Source organism: Rissa tridactyla, chromosome Z (assembly GCF_028500815.1).
Source record: "Rissa tridactyla isolate bRisTri1 chromosome Z, bRisTri1.patW.cur.20221130, whole genome shotgun sequence".
Taxonomy (NCBI): Eukaryota; Metazoa; Chordata; class Aves; order Charadriiformes; family Laridae; genus Rissa; species Rissa tridactyla.
In genome coordinates, this window is record NC_071497.1 from 25,793,364 (window position 1) to 25,815,902 (window position 22,539).

Consider the following 22,539-nt stretch of genomic DNA (forward strand, 5'->3'; position numbering starts at 1 on the left):
TATCCCTTATTTTTCATTGCAACCACATTGATAGCTACCACACACTGCAAGTTCATTTCAGTAAGGTTAATTGCAGAGTTACTACTTAGTATGTTTAAAAGTATCATGACTGTGCCGTAAATTAATTAATAGATGTAATCAATTTTCATTTACCAAAGCCAAGAAAATCTTACATTTCAAACCTATGTCTGCTTGAACGAGTTTGAATAAATATACTTCTATTTCAAGATAGAAATCTGTTACTCTGCGCAGCACTTCATTAAACAGGATGGCTTTTCTTTCAGTAATTAGGTTTGGGGCTCTGTGAGTGGCCTGCATAGTCAAGCATGGAAGGAAAATAGTTTAACAGGTAGTTAAACATTGTTGCAGTTTTCTAAACAAAGCTGTTTTCAAATGGAGATATTTGCCTTTCTTGTTTGCTCTCAATCACAAATAATCATACACTATTTACTAGGATGCTATATAAAACTTCTCCCTTTACAAAAAAATCGAGGTGTGTTGTTTTTTTTTTCTCTAACAGAGCATTACATTCTTTATATTTGTTTTGCGATAAATGCATGAACACCTGTAGTATCAGTGAAGAGCCCAATCCTGCAAGTCCTCCCAGGAGTCCAAAGTTCGATCATTCCTTTAGCTTGCATAGCGTTGCCCCTTTTATTTGCTTTTTGCACATCACAGATTCTTTTCTTCGGTTGCAGGTGAATGAAGCCACAGTGGAGCAGCTGGTGCAGCAGTATCCACATATAACCTTCAGTACTGTACTACAAGATTGCAAGAGGACATTGGAACGGGCTTATCAAATGGGCTGGACACCCAATATGTCCACTGCCTCTTAACCGCCTATACCAACGTGTTCCACAGTTCCACTCTGCTGCATTCAGTAGATATAATGGGGATTGCAGAGGGTTCACAACCTTTCATATGATGCAATATAATTGTGAGTTTACAGAGGTTACAGTAAAATGGCAAAAGCTGTACACTGATTTTAATGTACTGTACAACTAAGTACTAATACTGAAGCAAAACTTTAGAAATGCGTCGCATTTTTCTTTGCATAAATGATATAAGAGCCTTTGGCAGTTTTCTTGAAGTGGATTGCTACTAGTTCTCATTATAGTTTGAGTTATAGAATATGTTAAGCTTGTTTTCCTTTGTTTACTTTACTTTGCCTTGGCCATGTGTGTTTCCTTTGATTTGTGAGTGGTAACTCAGTGCTAGCACCAGTGCAGTTGATCAACAGAAGCCTGTGTTGAAACTGGGAGATAACTTGATCCTTGTTATTTACTAAAGCTACCCCAGGAGCTTTTAGATGCACAGTAATAAGAAAATCTACAAATAATTGTGATCTTTAATAAACCTCTTTATAATTATACAAATCATTATTTTGAACAGAAATTTTAGTAAATAATGATAATGACAGAATTTATATTTAATGGACAATCTGAATTCTTTTCTTTCTACCACTCAACGGAATAGATATTTCCTTTCATTTTGTTCTGTCTAAAAGAAGAGATGCTGTAGAGATTTCCAGATCTTTCCACCTTGCCATTTTTATAAGTGAGTTAACAGTGCTTAACCTAACACTGATAACCAGCTCCCACTTCATACAGTCAAACAGTAATTGAATACACCAACTATCAGAAATAAGTTAACAGACAATGTTTAAATATCTGATTGAAAAGATTACTTTTTTTTTTTAAAAGTGAACTTGTCTCCTCTGATTATGCTGTTATGTTGCTGAATTGGGAAATCCAGATGAATGGGTATAAGCCAGTAACAGGATTCCTCTCGTTTCCCATGTGGTTGTTACTTTACAACAGATCTTACAATGCAAAGAGTGCTTACCTTGAGAAGGCGGTCTAAACACACGTCCCATCATGGGTATCATTTTGTAGGATCAGATGCTTCATCATACAGTGTATGCAAGAAAATACCCAGAGTAAATACACAAAACGATTAATTTCTGTGTGTCACGTTGCATTCTAAGGACTTAAATTTGACATGGGGATAGTTAAAATACAGACATTGCAGCTTCAATTTGAAGTTGCATTAGCCTTTATAGTATTACCATTTGGTTAAGAATGTTTTCAGGTGTGTAACACTGGATATTTGTTTTCAACATTACAGCATTTTAATCCAAAGTATGAAATGCTTAAGCTGAAAAGTTGCCGTTATTGTCAAAATGTTTTGCTAATCCAGAAGGTCTAATGCAGTATAACCTAGAAGTTTGTTTAATATGGCTGTATAACTCTCTGTAAAACTGTTGATTTCCATAGCATAATTTTTTACAACAGAAACATCAGCTCACAGTAATTCCAGTGAGGGTGTTGAATGTTTTCTTATTAGAGTTTTCAAAATGGGGATGAACTAATTTCTCTGGAAAAAATATATGGTAAAGTTTTCGCTTTAAATGAATGGTAAATACTTGTGAACATGTGTAATGCTAGGCTTTTTATTTACTCAAAAATGGCAACAATATTTTCACAATAAAGCCAATGGAATATATTGCAGATACAGGATAGAATTTAGTCATTTTTCATTTAATGTCTTTTTATGAGTGCATTAAAAATATTCACACAATTTGTAAGTTTCTATTTTTTCGTGAAACCTTTGATCTTGCAATGCGTTTTAATAAAATAAAGAAAAAATATGTGGTGTCTTCTATTTATCTGTGCTGCTAATTGTACTTAGACTATGCTAAGAGAAAGACTGAAATCTCCAACCTTAAATATGCAGAACTCATCTGGGCATGGTCCGTCCTGAGCAAACTGATCCAAGCAGGCCCCGTTGTGAGTGACAGAGTTCGACTAGATGAACTCCAGAGATCTTTTTCAGTCTAAAATACTCTATAACTCTAAGGGGGTTTATGTATTACTGTTCCAGTTGGTCATCTCTTTTCCCTTGTGCCATTAAGTCACTTCCAGTAGTTTTGCCTTTTACTGAGTATTCATCTCTCTCTTATTTTTCTGAACATATTGATCTTTATAGATCTCAGTGTGGCTAATGAATTTCCATGGATCTTGGCATTTACATGATTTGGAAGTTTATGTGGTACAGGAATTCTAGATGGAAATATGTTTTTCTAACTGCAGTGTTGCCACAGATAGCTCTTTAATTTCCTTATAATAAGTCAATGTTTCCTAAATGATTTTATAGGAATAAATAACAGTATTGCACACTCTTTACTTTTTGAAATGTCATTTAGGGGAAATAGCATTTAGGGGAAAAAGAACAGGTATTGCCTCTTGTAAAAAGAAAAATTACCCTTCTTTTCTCATACTCAAAACTTAAGAGTGGATTCAGAAACTCACAGGTAGTTTACATGCTGGATATCCTAGGTTCCAACAGGCCCGCTTTACTGACAAAATGTCTTTGTTCCTTCATGATCTTTGTGCGAACTTGCCATTAAGATGGATAACCTGTGGCTCAGCATTTGCCTTATCAGAGACATTTCTAAGCCAGGGAATCTGGGCATGTTCAGCCTGCAGAAGAGGAGGCTGGGCAAGCTCTAAGTGCTTTCTTAACTAAGCAACAGATGGTTGTAGAAAAAAGACAGATAACCTTTATTTTCAGTCATTCACTCTTCTAAATCCAGGTAAAATTCTGTTCTAATACCACTCAAATAATTCACTTGATGGTCACTCCACCCACCTCTCACCACTTAAAGGCGATGTGGAAGGGAGTGTCCTCACACAACCATAGAATCATAGAATTGCCTAGGTTGGAATGGACTTTTCAGATCATCTAGTCCAACCATCAACCTAGCTCTGACAAAAACCATCACTAAACCACATCTCTAAGCACTGTGTCTACACGTCTTTTAAATACCTCCAGGGATGGTGCCTCAACCACTTCCCTGGGCAGCCTGTCCCAATGCTTAATAACCCCTTCAATGTAAAAATTTTTCCTAATATCCAATCTAAACCTCCCCTGGCACAACTTGAGGCTGTTTCCTCTTGTCCTATGGCCTGTTACTTGGGAGAAGAGACCAACCCCCACCTCCCTACAGCCTCCTTTCAGGGACTTGTAGAGAGCGAACTTCCTCATCAATGTATCAGTGTACATTAAGGGGATGCTGAGCTACTTCCACAATAGTGTCATGAACCTTTCCACAGCTGAACGCGCTCTCAGAGTTCCCAAAAGTAGCTTTCCAACGCCAGTCTTGCTTGCATTTGTCAAGAAACCTAATTACATCTTGTTCAGTACTGAAATAGAGCTTCATTACAGCACATTTGTTATGGCATAACAAGGTAGCTGAGGTAAGGGATATTGCAAGGAAGGGAGGCTAATGGGAAGGAGTAAGTGGAGTTGGAGGAGCAACGCAGCATAATTGAGAGAGATGACCGTGTGTGGCAGAGGAAGAAATGGTAGCACTGACGGGTGTTACCTTAGAATGTCAAGAAAATGCTGAAGAGCCTTCCAAAGGACTAAAAGGGTACAATAAACAGGTCAGCTAGAATCACAGATGACATGAGCATGGAAAGGCTGAAAAGTAATAATGAGTGGAACAAGAACCACCACGTTTCCCCATCTGCTTTAGGGGTCAGCTGCTCTACTGAGGTGTCTTCAGCCATGTGTTGAGGCAGGCAGTTTGCTGACTAAGACCTGGAGAATATCACTGAGCTGGGATTTGGGTAAGCCATCATTAACTAGATTTGACTCTCACTCTCAAATGGGTGAATTGATATTGGGTAACAATTATCAATTGGGATTGCGGAGCGAATCGGAAAAGTGAAAGTGAGAAAAGTCATGGATTGAGATAAAGACAGTTTAATAAGTAAAGCAAAAATCCATACACACAAGCAAGGCAAAACAAGGAATCCATTCACTGCTTCCCATCACCAGGCAGGTGTTCAGCCATCTCCAGGAAAGCAGGGCTCCATCACGGTTACTTGGGAAGACAATCCCAAGATCCCAAGCCATCACTCCAAATATCCCCCCCTTCCTTTTTCTTCACCCAGTTTTATATGCTGAGCACAATGTCATATGGTATGGAATACCCCTTTGGTCAATTGGGGTCATCTGTCCCAGCCGTGTCCTCTCCCAACTTTTCGTGTCCTCCCAGCCTACCTGTTGGCAGGGCGGTGTGAGGAGCAGAAAAGGCCTTGACTGCTTAGCAACAACCAAAAACATCAGTGCGCTACCAACACTGTTCTCATCCCAAATCCAAAACATAGCACTACACCAGCTGCCAGTAAAAAAGTTTGCGCTATCCCAACTGAAACCATGACCTTCTCCACCCCTTATTCCATACTATTTTGTGTCGTGCTCAGGTCCCACACTATCCCATACATCCTCATTAACCACCACCCCCTTTCCCTTTCCCGAGCTCCAGTCATTAAATTGTGTGTAGTTCTGCTGAGGAAAAGAAATAGACATTTAACTGCAAAAGTCTATCAAAATTAAGCTAAGGGCTTAGTGATAAATATTTGTTTAAGCTCCCAAATCCCTGTAATCTGTTATGCTTCAACTGTTCTTGAGCTACTATATCATCTTTTCTCTGCTTCTAGTCAGCCTCATCCTGGGAAGTAGCATTGAGCTGACAAGCGGGTGTATGCAGAGCGAAACATTGAGCTTTGCAGACAGCTGCTTATTGATTGGACAACTGCACACAATTTCTTTTCTTTCCTTTTTTTTTTTTTTTTGAGAGAGAGAGAGACAGAAATGCAGAAAATATTTAATGCTGGACATCAAGTCCGAAGCAAATGAAAATAGTCTCATTCCATTTCATAAAATAAAGATTAAAAAAAAAATGTACATGTATTTCTAGATATCTATAATGTATTTTATATATCTCATGCTTGCAGAGCTAAATTCAAGCAAGAATAAAATAAAATACTGTTTCATAACTACAGATCCAGATGATTAGTCAATGAGAAGAATTTCTGACATTTCACTTCTGAGTTGTTTATTCTGCAGCCAAGAAATTTTGGCCAAACCGACTGCCTCCGCTAAATATCTTCAACAAAACTACAGGCATCAATAACCTCAGGGTAAGAAACTTACACATATGTCAAATATCCACACTTCAAACAAATGAAACGATTCATTTGCTATTGTGTTTCCGTGACATTCTTTGCTTATGCTCCTTCAGGAATTTAAAAACATAACGTAATATCCCATTCTTGAGCTCTTCTGCTTTGCTTGATCTGCTGCTGCAATGCTGCAGGTCAAAAAGGGGACCCAAGGCAAAGAGAGTAAGGAAACAGAGCTGTCACATGGATGAGATGTTACACCGCAGCTAAATCAGAGAACTCCAACATTTCGTATTACAGCATGAAATGTCTCATCCTAACTCCTCATACAAATTAAATGGGCTGCTTCTTTTGGTAGGGAAAGAAGAAAAGAAAATGTGGACAGTGTTGAAGTCAAGAATTCACTGGCTGTTCACTAAACAGTGTTTATACCAAGAATGTCTGTCCTGCTTTTAGCAGACAGCTCATTATTTTATGGTTTTTTATATTTCCAAGTCTTGTTTTACATAAAACTGAGCACACAAAATGGTTTGAGATTCCTTACCTCCCTGTGCTTGGCTCCTTGCATGTATTGTTCACAGATGCAATGGCTGCAGATGATCTGAGCTGCTAAAGAACATTCAAATAGCTCAGCTGTTCCTCTGCATCTTCGTCTGCATTAGGCTCAGATTAAGATGAATAAATAGGCTAAGTCCCACCACTGCAGCTGTGGTTGCTTGACTATCACAAGCTGGAATAAGGTAGCACTGAAATAAAGGTCTAACAGCTGCATCTCCACAGTTGTCAAAAAGAAACTCAGGCCAAAATTTTTTTATTTGTTGTTGAGTTTTTTGTAAAGGCTGTCCAGATTATGTAGGGTAAATCCAAGTATTCCAGCTTTATAAAGTTTTACTAATGGGATTGTGTTTTAGATTTACTTCTGGGAAAAAAACAACCATAACAGCAAGCTGAACTATTTCTACTTCCTTGTTCAGGCAGGTCTTTTTATATGTAGCTTATGAAAAGTGTTTGTGTATAAATAAGCCTTAGAAGTCTTAAAATTGAAAATTTTGCAAGCAGGATTATTGGACATTTCCAGCTGCTATGAAGTTACAAAGGCTTCTGGACTAAAAATTTCATAATCTCGTGCTTTCATCGTGTACCCTATGGCAAAGTGCTACAGCCTTTGGTGTTTTCAAAATACCAACTGTTAGAGAAATCTGCAAGGAATTTCTTAGCAACACTAACTCCCAGTAAGTACAGTTGACTTGTCCCAGGTGCCTTGCTCTGAGTTCTCCTTGAATCAAGATCAACATCTCAGTCCTTACCTTTGATGGACTGAAAAATTGTCTTCATGCTGTTGTTTCAGTCTACAGACACCTTTCTAGACCACAGTAAAGCATGATGTGTGAGGCAAGGGCTTTGAACCAACATAAACTAAAAAATTCTCTGCCCTAAGGGATGGGTTGTGGTTTTTTTCTCTAAAATAGGCAGCAAAGTCATATTTATAGACAAAACAAAATGTTTCATATCCTTCTTTCTTTGGAGACAGATGAGAAACAAATGTAGTGAATGTTAATGGCCTTGCTTGATGCTTTGAAAGATGCTCAAATGCTGAGGTGAATGAGCAAGCTAGAAAATAGAAAAAATGTTTTTCTTGAAGACAAACTTGCTACAAAGGAACGTTTCTGATTAGGAATCAAATGCACCTGGAAATCTTTAATGGCAATGAAAATGGTTGTAACTAAAGAAAAATTACTTTTTAATGACTCTGCAGAAGTGTAAAGAGAATTCCAGAGTCCAAATGCCTTCACGGTCTTCCCAACAGAAGAACAAAGGAAGGGTTTGTTCATTACAGGTTTTCAAATTTTACTCTTTTTTATTAAAGAAAAATAGGGACCCAGCAATGAATAAAGATTAATACAATAAAGTTTAAATTCAACATCTTCGAGGCAATAAAAGTTGTGACAACCTAGGGAAACTGCGGAGCCTTCAGACGAACGTAATTTAAAGGGGTGGTAGGACTGAATGGAGTATAAAACAGGCCTGAAAACCAGGAGATACAGCTTCAGTCTGGTGGTGGCCCTTGACTAGGCACTGTGTTTTTTTCAGCCCATGACATTAGTTTCTGTGCTACACGTCTCCTGGTAACATGAGCAGAGTCAAGAGCGCTGCTGGGCTGTCCCATAACTCCAGCAGCCACCGGCACACTCTTGGCCCACAGCTACTGACTCTCTCCTAAACAAGTTCAGTGTGAGAGATGCCCAATAGCCATGTCCTCAGGATCCCTGGATGCAGCCACCGCTTCCTGAGGGCAGGAGGGTTTAAGGCATGCGTTGTCTTGTGCCCATCAATCTCAGCTTGGTCATCAGTTGAGCCTTCCTGCTCTGGAGTAGAAGTTATCACCAATTCCCTCTATGCTCTGAATGAATCACTACATTTTAGCAAAATTTTCTGAAAGCAGAACTTAAATTAGGGAATATTTCTGTATTTAGTGCTTTCTGCAGCAGTACACATATTGAAGTCTTTCGCTAGCATAAAGAGCAAATGACCTGATGGCCTTTCTGTTTGAATATATGCCATTTGCTTTATGTTCACTTGTGTGTGGCTTCAGAAATAGTTAACAGTAGGAAAACTATTGGTATTGCGTTAGCCAGAGATAGGAGGAAAATGCATTTATGGATCAGTATAATCCAGTCATTGGTTTATGGTTGCAAAGTCCTTCAGGGACTGTCACAAATTCCCAGCTGTCCATGAGTGCTCGATTCTGCAATTGCATCTCTGAGCTGTCTGCAAGGCATGTAAAATCATATATAGCCAGGCAGCTCCCTGTGACTTTGCATCTGCAAAGGCTTGAGAACTATTCCAGCTAGGGTATGCAGTAAATTAAGCTCAGGAAATTTGCCTGTGAAAAATTTGCCTGTGAAAAATAAAGATACTGGGTAAATCTTCTATGGGTGGTAGAACTCTCTAGCAGAGATAGACCTGAGCAAATGCAGATAACTATTAAATACTGAAATGATGATCAGCCCTCAAAAACTTATTTTTCTGACCTTTGTATGTTTGTGAGTATGTGTACCCATCATTTTTTAAATGGAGTTCTGTTGATATTCTTGAAAACTGGAGAGAAATATTACATCTGAATCCATTAAAAAAATATATATAAAGAAAGCCATCTTAACTTTCTTAAATATTCTACAGCTCAATACACCATGACATAAGGATAAGATTTGGTACTTGGCAGAAACAAATATGCCTTGTGTAGGATCTTTGCCAACATGACAGAATATGTTTGGGAAGTGGCAAGGGCAACATTAAAGGAAGAGAAATTCTCCATAGATCAGCCCATCTGTTTGTTTCTAGTCTGGGAAGTTGCCCAGTATACCTGGGGGAGGAGAAAGGTTTCCATGGTGTGAACATGTGGGGATAACAGAAATACAGGAATTGGGAAAAAAAAAAGGGAGGGGGAAAAAACCAAACTTGGGACAGATAATGATCATAAATGGTAACTCTTTGCATCATCAGAGTGTAACAGACAAGAATCACAGATTACTACTAGCATTAGACAAAGGGCAAGAATTTCAAAAGCTTCTGCAGGATTTAGGTGACTAAGTCCTTGAGGCGTTTTGGAAATTTAGCAGAGGATGCCCATATACCATTATGATACGGGCCCTAGAAATGTCTCTCTTGCTCTTTCTCTTTGTAAGTCAAGCCTGCACCAATAAAAGCAAAAATAAAGGACTTTCTTCCTGCATGTACCTCTGTTCTTCCTTCCCCTTGTTTGATGATGTCTAAGAAAGGGATGATTCTTTTTCCCTGCCAGAAAGCACTAGTATTTTTACTAAAATAAATAAGAAACAAGTGATATGCAGATTTTGCTTCCTTTTAGGATGTCTGCAAAACAACCAGTCTAACTTGCTGACAACTACATTGCAAAAACTACTTTCTTAATTCATTGACTTGCCTGGAGTCACCCCTAAAGAATTTTTTTTAACCATAGCCTTTATTGTTTAACACAGTTAAGCCCACTTCTAAAGCTGTTGTTACTATGCTAACATTTTTATATTGGTTAGCTAAAACATAATATGAAGGACACTTCATTGTCATTACATCAATCTATGTACTTATATATGTGTATTTACATATATATATATGAGATTTATCATAGAATCATAGAATCTTCATGGTTGGAAAGGACCATCTTAGTTACACCTTGTTCTTGATCCTTTGCTTAGAAAATACTTAGTGTTAAGTGCTAAGTACACGGCATTAGCATTTGTACTACCATTAGTATTAGTGCTAATACTCAGTAATAATGAATCTTTTTTGTAGGTGAAGTCACAAAGCATTAAGATCCACCATAAACTTCCATAAAAGAGTAGAGCCGCTACCTTTCTAATTTTGAGTGAACTTTTGCCTTAGTCTTTTAAATAAAAATGCCATTAGACACATAGGATATATCTAAAATATGTGATGTATGTTGTAGTTACCCATTAAGTAAAGTAGAGGAGCCCGCAGCTGGAATGTGCCATATCTGCACTTGGATTAATGGACCAGGCTTGAAGGAGTGGTTGAGGGCTACCCATTTGACAATCCTTCAAAACAGAGATATCATCAATTTGGGCTGCTTTAACCTCAGTTACAATCCTAATACTCACACCACCTTGGAACTTACCTCCTTACTTCCCTAGGTCAGGATTTGTCCCTCTAAGTGTACATAGTCTGAGCTGAGGACGTACAGAAGGCCAAAGAGCACTAAAAACCCACAAACACGAGGGTGTCCACTATTCAGTGTAACTTGAGTTCTGTCAATTTCTAAGACTCTGAGGAGGCTCAATTTTTTGAAGCCTGTGAAAAAGCTACTGGAGAGAATAAATAAGATTTTCTCAGTAAGCATAGCTTTTAGAAAGTCCTTGGTGCTGAAAAGAGCAACAAGGTCTTCCTCAGGTCACTCAGGAAGTAAGAAAAGAGTTAATACTACTTTTTACCAAGTTTCCAATGAGACTTAACAATGGCTTATACAAGAGAAAACATTTAGAAATTATTTTCACTCCTAAAATAAACCTATCTCTAGTAGCAGTGCAAGGCACAGTAATAGAGTAGGTATGTAATATAAATTACAGTTAACCTTTACCTGAAATCTTCAGACCAAGAACACGCTATTAATCAGAAGAGAACATTTTAAAGTGCTATTTAAGCAGTTGATTGTATTTTCTTCTATCGAGAGCTGTTGACACTACGATATTAATACTTCTAACAAAACTAACAAGAAACCTTTTAAATTTGATGCTTTTTTGTATTTTAAGTGGTTGCAGAAGTAAGTCCTCTTCCTTCAAGTTGTTCTAACAAGCACGGTGGAAAATCACTTAATCCCTTCTGAACGGAAAAAAAAAAAAAAAAAAAGCTGTTTTCTTCTGCCCTCTTCCTAGATGCTAGGTGCAATCTCTTGCACAATGTTCATGCTCCATGGATGTTTTTTTTTTGTTTTTTTTCCAAAAAAATCACTGTCAGTCATCTTGGTATTCCTTTCTTCATTTCTTACTATTTTAAAATGAATTTTTGTTTCTCAGCTTTGATCTGTTCAATAGGAAAAACAAACTATAAAACAGACAAACAGAAAAGAATCTGCCATAAAGCCTAATCCCACCGAAATCAACAAGACCAAGAATTCACCAGCAAGATCCATCACACGATCCACACCCACACAATCCAAATGAATGGCAGACAACCTACTGTGGCACTGGGATGTTTTCTATGAGTTTGCTGGTTAACAGAAAGCCATGTTACTGCTGGTACTCATGCATTCACTGACAATGAACCTGTTAAATAATACTGCTGGGCACTTGCACTGTTATACCCATTAATCTAAACGAGACTTGGTACTTGAGTTTAGTTGATATGCCATATGCCTGCTGCTCTTTCTGCTGTTTCAGAGTCGTTCACTTCAGACTTCACGTATTAGAGATTTTGGGAAAAATGAATCTTTTGTTTCAAAGCTGCATTTAATAAAGTAATGAAGAAGAAAACGCCCAAGTTCTCTTCTCTGCCTTTCTGGAGCTCAGTCTCTCCCTCTTAAATCCTGCTGTACCTATCTTCAAAGTTAAATTTGTTTGATACATTGGATTCTTTAGCATCTTCCCTTTCTATCCTATTCCTACTCCACTTCCTCAAGGAAAAAAAAAGATCTAGGCAGAAGAAAGAAATGTTTAGGCTCAGCTCAGTACAGTAGTATTTCTTCCATTTCAAACCCTTCTTTATTTTGCTTTGTGGCCTGTGGCTGTGAAAAGGGGAACAGTTTCATGTTGCTAATGGAATAAAAATGATGGTGTGCTGCTTTTTACTACCATTTCTTCATCCCCCAAAACAGAAAAACAATAGACCTTTGCCTCAGAGAAATTATAGCAGAGATGAATTTGGCAACATGTAATGAGATGAACAGTTTTCTCTTTTTAACCACACACACCTTTTCTCTTTTCAATCAAAATTTTAAACTGATTTTTCGATAGCATTTGCATTGATAAGCAAGTGGACTTTTTAATAATTTACCCATGTTGCTGCAAAAAGCCAGGGCGGGGAGGGGGGGTGGGACACAGACTGGAAGTTTAAAACACGAAGGAGAAAAGTTAATTTAAAGTGATGTTTGGTAAAAAGTCCCCTTTGAGATCCTGTTGTGTAATTGAACAGATTAAGAGAACTGACAGTAACTTCACGGTATGCCTAAGTGGAGGTCTCTACGGGTCAACTCTCGGATCTTGTGCCGACACGTTAAACAAGTTTGTCAATTTTCCATCAGATTGATTTTTCTCACAGGTCTGGAAGCCTCGTCTCATTTCATCTTATTTCCACAGGGGTTCTTAACATTGCAAACTGCCATTTACTTTTGTCTCAAAGTGTGAGGAATGATTTTTATCTCCGAGTGGCAATCACGGCAGGCAGCTCCAGCTCTGCTTGTAATGTCGCACATTGTCCTCCCTCACCAACTGGGGTTTCTTTTGTGTTTTTCCCCTCTTTGGGAATGATGTGGATTTTTAGAATACATTCAAAATAATTATTAACAGAATGTACTTAGGGCAGATGTCTGTAGTCTCTGAAGTGAACAAAAAAAGCAACAGAAACCGTGGGGTTTTTTCTTTGCAGTTTTCAGCGTAATGAGGGGTCAGCTTGAGAAAATATGATGTCTCTGGGAAGGTCACGGGGAAGAGTATTAACCTCTCTTTACATTTCCATGTCTATTATCCCCTCCTGTTAATGTCAAGGGAAGTTATGTGCACAAAATAAAGAGAGAGCATGCTTCTGAATAGGTGAAAGCTGCTGCAGATTATAATGGTATATATTTGGATTAATTGCACTAATGACAAGAATCTACTCTTACTCTACACCAAGTTAAACAAGAGCGAAATTTGTCTGCAAGCCTGTGGGATGTGATTATGTTCTCATACGGTTGTACAACCATACAGTCCCCTTGACTCAAATTAAGCTACGCTGAACTTAACCACTTGGTTGACCTAATGACCTCTTGCTGGATGAAGACCACCATTTATATCAGTGGTATGATGGTAAAATCATAGGAGACCCCAAACCCCATGTTTTCTCTTGCCTGCAGCTCTGGTAGTCATTTCACCTTGTGAAAATTGGCAGTAGTCAATCATGAGAGCCATTATCACTGTCATAGTGTTTGCAAGAATTTCTCACAACCATCAATATCTCTGATAAAAAGCAATGAGCTCAATTCTTATTTTTCTTGGTGCTAGTTCTGTCAAAAATGTGGAGATACTCATCATCTTTTCTTTTGGAGCCTTGTACAATGTCAAAGTTTTAATACAAATGAGAATAAGGTCCATTATTTTGTTCTCTGAAATGTGATATACTTGACTTTATTAATTAAGTGATAAAAGACAATGTGAAAAGTTACAAAATCATTTGGTTATAAGAAATTCATCACTGTTTTGAAATATATGCCACCAGTTTAGAAATCTACGTAAAAAATATGGAAAAAAAAAAAAAAACAAAGCCAAAACCAACCCAAAGCCCAAAACTTGTAGTGATGGGTTTTGCCACCAGTATGTCTAGAAAGCAAAGGAAACCTGAAGACTGGGGCTGTTGAACTGGTGGCAAATATTTCACAGGGCTACCCAGAAGGAACTACTGGATGCCAGCCCAACGCTGAGCAGCTGGCATGAGAGATACTGTCCCCTGTCAAAAGTCTTTCCATGGAGCAGGTGTGCCTGTGGCTGTGGTGGTTGCTCAAGGTGTAAGGAAAGAGGTGGGTAACCCAGGAAAGTTGTAGCAGTTGTAGCCACACTAGACTGCCTTTGCACTGCGGAAGAGGTAGTAGGCCTGGCCACCACCTGGGTGAAGAGGTGCTGCATGGGGGGAGGCTGGGGCAAGATGGGGACATGGCCTTGAGATCAGTCCATGGGGCATGGTGGTGGGGAGGTTTGGAGCCAGGATCACATGGTATTGAGGATGTGAGGGGCTGGGGAAAGGTGGGGGGGGCTGAACGGTTCTGCCCTTCTTCCTTCCTTTCCTCCTTCCTTCCTTGTTTAGCCTTGAGTGGACAGTAATGATCCAAGGGTGCTTTTCCTAGGAGAGCTGTTACTCTCTCCACAACCCATACAGAGAGATGCTCTCGTGGAACTGACTTGCCAGAGACAGAAATGTGTTTAATGAGTTAACCTTAAAAACCCCTGCTGAAAAAAAAACTTGCTATTTCTGCAAACAACAGAAAGAAGGGGATATCTTATAGATACATTTTTTCCCCCCAAAGAAATCTATATTTCCCTAGTTCTATTTTACATTCATTTGTTACAGCTATTAGGTGCCCAAAACAAAAAGACCTGAGCAAAAATCCTTCATTTCCGCATTGTATGTGAGTGAGTTACTCGACCATAGCGAGGGATGACTTTGTCGTGCTGTCATGGCTGTGACAGGTCTGTTTGGTTTGCATGGGCCGACTCAGCACATGTTATTTTTTGGCAAACCCTCTGCAGAGTCTCCTGGGTGAGCACTTCCTTTTTGCCTGGATTTGCAAAAGGAACAGGCAAACGTCTGTGTTGCCTTGTTACAGCTTAATATGAAAATACACAACAGCAGACTGTGCTAGTAGAAGGGCATGTAAACAAGTATTTAGAGGCTTTTGATCACGGTGTAGATGCCCCTAACAACACTGCCTGAAATAGTAATCTGTCACAGAGCCAGTTGAGTGAGATAAAGCAAGATAGTTTAATGAGCTTTAAAATATAAAAATAGGTTTTTTCAGCTGTTACCAGTTTGTGTGTAAACACTCCCCAAAGCTGAGCCTTCACCACCTGAATGAGGAGCTGCTTCCAGCACTGCCAGGCTGCCTGGATGACGGGGCTCAGCAGGGTGACTCCGTCTCTACCAGCCCTCCCCTGGGGTCAGGTGCCCCAGCCCACCTCCCCTGTCCCACCTACCTGGTCACCTTTGCCCAAGGGAAAAAGCCCCTTCCACTGTGCCCAGGCAATGGCAATAAGAAGACACCAAGCCCAGGCCCTGGGCTGGACGGTAAGAACCAGATAAGGTCTTTTTTGTGGACTCCATGTGTATCGCAGAAGGAGAAAATCACAGTCTACTGGTTATTTAGGCATTTCAAGCCCAGCACAAGTGTTTAAAAATCTTCTGAAAAGTTCACTGCAAAGTTAGCTTAATAGACACTTCTCACAATTAAATATTTTAGACACCTTACACTTTTCCCATAATTCCAACAATAATTAGATCACAATATGGATTAATTTCTTGTCACATCCAATTTTTAGTGGCAAGATGTTTTGAGGGAGTGGAACACAAAAACAAGTTGCTGACATTCGTAAACTCTCCCTTTTGTAGTACACGTAAACATAAAATAGCTGACATTTGGCTCTTTTATCCTTCCATTCCTGCTTGTTCAGTGCAAATATTATCCAGGCAGACGTGTTAAACAAATATCATATTATCTACAAATACAGATATATAAATCTCATTGCCCAGGTCAGCAGCTCAGGACCAAACTATCCTGCTGAGCAAGTCTGATATGTAAGTGACCTTGAGCTAATTGCTTTCCCACTCTGTTACATGAGGGTCTCTGTATATTCTAATGTCACAAAGTTTATTTATTTATAGGTAGCAATACTGTATCAATACCAAAAAGGTAACCTCTAAATTATATTAATATAATTTTATGGTGTGGAATCGCAGAATGATTTACAAGCAAATTTGTGACACTGTTTTCTGGTCTCTGTAATTGTACAAATGTAATCAAGCTATAACAAATTTTTTCATCTATTTTTGGGGTGGAATGGGGTGCTGAAGTTGGCAATTTATTGTTCAGTGGCAGAACCACAACCTCTGAAAACTAGCATGAGCTATGCCTGTTAAAACTCCATACTTCCCCGTGCAAATATCCTCAGCAGTGCATTTCTTCATAATTTTTGTCTTAGTGCTGTCATCTTTTAAGAAATACTGCAGGAGAGTTGGCTGGTACCCAAAGTGTCTGTCCTGTGCATTCATTGCTGAATACCAAATGCTCCAGTATCTCAAGACCCTTTTAAATAAGAATACTGCTATTTTATGCTTTAAGATTTTTGTTGGTATGTGAAATCATGAATAACCAAAAAACCTTGTACTTTGCTTTAATGGCAAGCTGTATTAAGTAATATGATGGCCTCTGTGGTGACTCCTGTAAGCACTGCCAATGCTCAGCATATCCCAGGATCAAACATCTCATGAGAAAGGACTGAATTGATTCACTGTTTCCTGCTTTCTTATTGAATGCTTTTATTTTCCTGCTTTCTTATTGAATGCTTTTATTTTCTTTCATAAGCAAGTAAAACTCCAATCATATAAAATGAAGTGGCTATGGAGAAATGGCAGAAGTAGCTAATTAGAAGAACCATTCTCCTCTGGGAGCTGATTCTGGAAGAACTGCACAATTTAAGGCCCTGATTCAGGGACATGTGTCAATACTGTGGATAGTGCTTAATCATGAAATCAATACTTCAAATTAAGCGCACGTGCTTACCACTTGGCCAGGAGCTGGTTTGCAACAGCATTTCCATACTGTTTAAGAACACAGTGCTAATTTCCTTTGAAATGTTTTCTTCTTGTCTTATTCAACTCTCTACAGAGCTGCTTTCGCCTCCCAAGCCTCAGTAAAATCTGAAGAGATCATTACCAGTTGTGACTTTGATCCACTTGGAGAGGGGAAAGCTTTGGCGGAACATTTAGCTGTGAACAGGTTTTCAAGACTTGACTTCCAGACTCATGCTCAGCAACTAGACATTGGTGGCAGTGGTGGATTCTTGAACATGTTTTCTTGTGAGCAGCAAGACTGGCCAGAACTTACTTATGTTTGGGATTTTTTTTTTGCCTTTCTGATGGTATCAGCAGACAGGAAAACACACGATACATTTGGCCACTTCTCAGAGGTTTTCTCAGAGTCTGGGCTGTGCAGCCAGCGTAGCAGGTTAGCCACAGCACAGGCAGAGACACGAAAGCAGACTGAAAGGCTCTGAGCCTTTGCTAAAATCTAGCCTGCAACTGCAAAAGTTGAGAGAAAAAAAAAACCCAAATAAAAAAAAACAAACCCCAAACCCATGAGATGCTGAGACTGACCTTCAGAGATCCCAAACTGGTCAGCTTGCACTGAGGCTTTCTTCTTACCTTGCCACACTTTGGCAGTCTCCAATACCACACACATTGTTCATCCTGCAAGCTGTTGACCAAGCTGTTTGTGCCCTAACCCTCTGCATTTACTTCATCTTGGAGACACTGGTCTGATCCTATGCTGGTCAGGAACCCAAGGCACAAAAGTTTCACTGTACAAAAGGTAGGCAGATTGGGGGAAAAAAAAAAAAATGTGTACAATATTTCTTATTCTGGGCTTTGGTATTGATGTGACAGAAATTCAACATGTGATAAAATCTGACTAAGACAAATATGTGTGTGTATAAAGATATAGGGGGATAAAGGTACGCACGAAAGACAGGACAGAGGTCTGACATCTGAAATAATGAGCCACTATAGGTGAGGATAGCAGCAGTGATAAGACAAATATTTAGACTACAGGTAATGCTAGGAGAAAAACACTGTTCTTATTTATTATGGGCAAAGCTGGCTTCTCTTAATATATTAATCTTTTCTCAGACACAGTTGTGCATGGAAACTCTGATAGCATGTAGTTTAAGTGATATATTTTATGGATTTCTGTAGGGCAGTTACTCTTTCCCAAGCAGGACAGTTCATTTTGAAGTGGCCATTGCAGGAAGAGCAGAGGTAAATGACTTACTATTCATATCATGCTTGCAGTATGCATGAAAGCATGCTTGCTCGCAGTGGCCTGACACTGGATCTTCACCTTCTGAAACCCAAGCTGATTCTTCACATTTGCTTCAAAATTAGCAAGTGATTCATTCCAGCATGCTAGCAATGGCAGAATACCATCTTGAGGACACCTGGAGCGACATTTTCTAGAGCTAAATGCAAAATATGTATTAAATCCAAGTCATGATCTCACACCTCAGATAGTATTAATGAAGAAAAAAAATAGGTTGAGCTTACATGTAAAGCCCATCCAGAAATACCAGCCTGTGAAAAATAGTCCCTTATCATCTTATTGGCAGCCTACCCAGCTGCTTGTTGTCTCACCATTTGGAAACAAGCTATGAAGACCTCATGCAGAGACACTATCTGCTTGGTTATTAATAGTTACCTGATATTGCCACTGTTGTAGTCCTAGTGTGTTTCCTCATGTCACTGTACACGCTCACATACTGGAAGTCAAGGAGTAGTGCATAGGTATAGCAAACTGCATTTTTGTAGTGGAGTGTGGTTGCAGCTCTGAAACCATGCCGTGAGGGCCGCAGGGCTGACTGCGGGGTCAGGTGGCTGTGGGGCTGCGGTGGGTTGACCTTGGCTGGCTGACAGGTGCCCACCCAGCAGCTCTCTCATTCCCCCTCCTCAACTGGACAGGTGGAGACAATAAGATGTCAAGACGAAAGGCTTGTATGGGTCAAGATAAAGACAAGGAGATCAAATTCTTTACTGTAAGAGTGGTCAGACACTGGAACAGGTTGCTCAGAGAAGCTGTGGATGCCCCATCCCTGGAAGTGTTCAAGGCCAGGCTGGATGGGGCTTTGAGCAGCCTGGTCTAGTGGGAGGTGTCCCTGCCCATGGCAGGGGGGTTGGAACTAGATATCTTTAAGGTCCCTTCTAACCCAAACCATTCTGTGATTCTGTGATTCTATGATCACTCACCAGTTTCTCTCAGGGACAAAACAGGCTCAACTTGGGGAAAATGAATTTAATTTATTGCCAATTAAAATAAGTTTGGAAAGTGAGAAAGACAAAACCTAAAACACCTTCCTCCCCCCACCCTGCCACCCAGGCTCAACATCTCTTCTTCATTCCCGACTCCTTCACCCCCTCCCTGCAAGTGGTGCCAGGGGATGGGGAACTGGGGATGTTGTTAGTCCATGACAGCCCTCTCTGACGCTCCTTCCTCCTTGGGCAGCTTTCTTACCTTCTCTCTGACAAGAGATAGGCCCAGGCTGCATTTTTGGCCAGCCCACCTGAGCACGTAAGGAGGCTGCACAATGGCCCTGCCAGGGAAAGCAGCACGTGCCTTGCAGACAAAGACTTAGTAAGGGCCAGAACTCCCAAGACCCAAAAAGGAGCCTAAAAGTGAATGTGTGCACATTTCCTTCCCTTCTGGGTTCTGCAGGGCTGTTTGCAAGGAGTTTGGAGAAGTGGGTTTTCCCAGCAGGGAGCAGACCTCTGGTTGGCAACCAATAAAGCAATCCTTTAATATTCCTCTGACTGAGCAAAAAAAGAGGTGTGTACTATAAATTTGTATTGAAAGGACGCTGTCCCCCCTCCTCTGAGGAAGCGCCTGCCTAGAAAAAGATGGATAAACAAATAATCCTCTGGTTTTAATGAACACATCCATTATATCAGCAATAGTTATGGCAACAGGAATTATGTACTTTGAGGCAGCATCTCTTGTGCCTTGTAAACACCTCAGCCTTCTGTCAGGGCCCCCGCTGGGGCTATTTACAGCTTCAATATTACAAGGTAGCTACTGTCTAATTATACACAACTGGATTGGTTTCTACCACTCAGGTCCTTGGTTAACCCTTAATAATAATTAATTTTTTACTGTTAGGCTGTATATCAACTTAAAACTTTCAAGACGCTAAGGTGTCCCAGTAGAGTAGAAAACCTATTAAGATATCAAGACATGCATGCTTTGCAACTTCTGTTTTTGTTAGTGGTAAAAGGCCCCATAGAAAAAAAAGAAAAAGAAAAAAAAAAAGAAGAAAAAAAGAGAAAAAAGGGAGCAGCACAAAGTCATTGGAACTGGGATTCAGAGCTTATACTTGCATTTGCATTGCAAGAGGCCCATTGTCCTCATTTACTTTTAGGGTGTTTTAACGAAGAATTAGCCTGCACTCAGGACTTGGTTCCAACATACGAGTGTGTTAATCAGATCTACATTAGGCAGCCAGTATGTGACATGCAACCCTGGCTCAGTGATTGAGGTTTCCTTGTTGCTAAGCTTGGAGAGATTTTTATTTGTCCTGTCAGTGGGGGCTGCAATCTTTACATGAGCATTTATTTAAGTCTTCTTGTAAACAGACATGGGCTGCTTAGAGGAGATGAGGTGAAGCAAAGGGGATATCTGCTGCTAATATGGCACGGTTCTTCATAGTGATGCCCTTTTAACCAGACGATCAGAATTATTCTCGGGTCCAGACCAAGAGGGCAATTAGGACCTTCTGCTCAACCTGCACCCACAGACTACATTTCTACACTGGGAAAAGGCGAAGCAGTAGAAAAAAACTGCTAATCTATTTCTCCCAGCATCCCTCCCTTTCCTCCCATAGCATTTGATTAAAACAATAGGCTGGGCTCTGCTTTCTTTGTCACAGGTTGTAATCAAGCAAATCAGAGAATATGCATTTCTCTCAGTGCAGGGAACATTCAGGGATACAGAAGAACAGCTGGTGAGAAGTGAATGCGGAGCCATTTGACAGGAAGGAAGATCTACCCCTGAGAGCAATTCCAGAGGAAATAAACATCAAAATGAATGACTTACAAGGCACTGTAACCTCATTTGTTGGCAAATTGAATACTCTTACCACACATATAAATATTCTTGAGCAGAGATCAGATCTTGTGGGCTCACAGCTATTAAAACAGCACAGTTTTAACTGCATGCGAGGAGAGGTTGAACAAACATCTTAGTTGTAAAACTCATTAATGAGCCATCATAAAACAGTGAATTTGAGGGTATAAATGCTAGAAAATCAAGTCAGGTCTCACAGTATTCACACATGGATGAACAGAGGAAATAGCAGTGAGAAGAGCACCCCAGATAGGGCAAAATACCTCTGCTGGGTGAGCTGTAAACCGACAGGGTGCTCTTGCCATACAGAACAGGTCGTAGGTGCTCTTCAGCAGGAGGCAGGCACGAGGACGATGCATCGCTCAGACCTGAAGCGTTTGTGTGCAAGGCACAGGTCTTTGGGGCTGACCCCTGCTGCAGTGTGATAAGCTCAGGGTACAACAGCAGGGAATGATGTCTACGTCCAAAGCTGAGAGTCAGTGAAAAACCAGATGGGCTTCTAGATTCATAGTATGATACCCAGAGTGGGACTCTGGTAGATGGTGGAATGAGAGGCTGCTAAAACACAAGGGATCTCAGTTTCTCTTGCATGTGCTATCTGGCTAAGGTTGACAAAGTATGTCTTCCTTTATCACCTAAAGGGAAAGGAATTAAAGGGAAAACAGCTTATTTTGGGTCTCTCCAGGAAGAGAAATATAGATTAAGTACACAGCTTTATTAGCTCTGGGAGCCATTTCTAGAACTCTGTGTTTTAACCAGGAAAATTATTACATTATTAAATAAACCTTTGGATATTCATTCACATTTGCTTTTCCTCCTTCGTGTTTAAAGCTTCAACAACTGTGGCAAATGCATGTAGAGGTGTGTGTCAGCCCTGACAATGCAATTTACATGACGCTTGTGTTTCATCCTCTCTCTTTAAACCCAGGAGAGAAGGCTATGATTAATTTAATGGTAAGGCTTCCTGCATTTATCAAAATGACTAAAGCTAGGGTTTTTTTCTGTGGACGTGTGAACACAGAATGTTTATTGTCAAATTTTCAAAAGGCATACTTTTTAGAGAGAATAGACTTTTCAGCACACAGTTGCTGTATTTCCGAGCCTAGATCAGACAACGTTAATTGTATCGTTACTCATTTGCCCATGCAAATGTGGCCACTGGATGTTTACACTGATGGATGAATGTGATCGTATGCAAAATGAAAACCATTACAAATTCAGCATGATGTACCTGAAACCATACAAGAAAGAACAGCTATTCTTACAGCTCTCTCTTACCGATATGTTCAGTTTCTATTTCTTTCATTCGTTACAGGGAGATATTGCAAGGTTTATGAGCCTCCCTAAATTTGCCACTGGACTTATCTACGAAAGCATGACCTTGAGAAATGCATGTTCATTTCTCTGAATTAATATTCTTTGCCTTTTCCTCATTTGCAAAGCTGCATATTGTTTACATTTTTT

General features: G+C 39.8%; 1 protein-coding gene across 1 annotated transcript in view; it reads left to right on the forward strand.

Moving 5' to 3' along the window:
* Positions 1–1,581, forward strand: part of FBXL17 (F-box and leucine rich repeat protein 17) — a 284,000-nt gene extending 282,419 nt beyond the window's left edge. Inside the window, exon 9 of the mRNA XM_054185937.1 lies at positions 699–1,581. Coding sequence (XP_054041912.1) covers positions 699–836 — 138 coding nt within the window. The 3' untranslated portion in view covers positions 837–1,581. The remainder of the gene's footprint in view (positions 1–698) is intronic.
* The last annotated feature ends 20,958 nt before the right edge of the window (positions 1,582–22,539 follow it).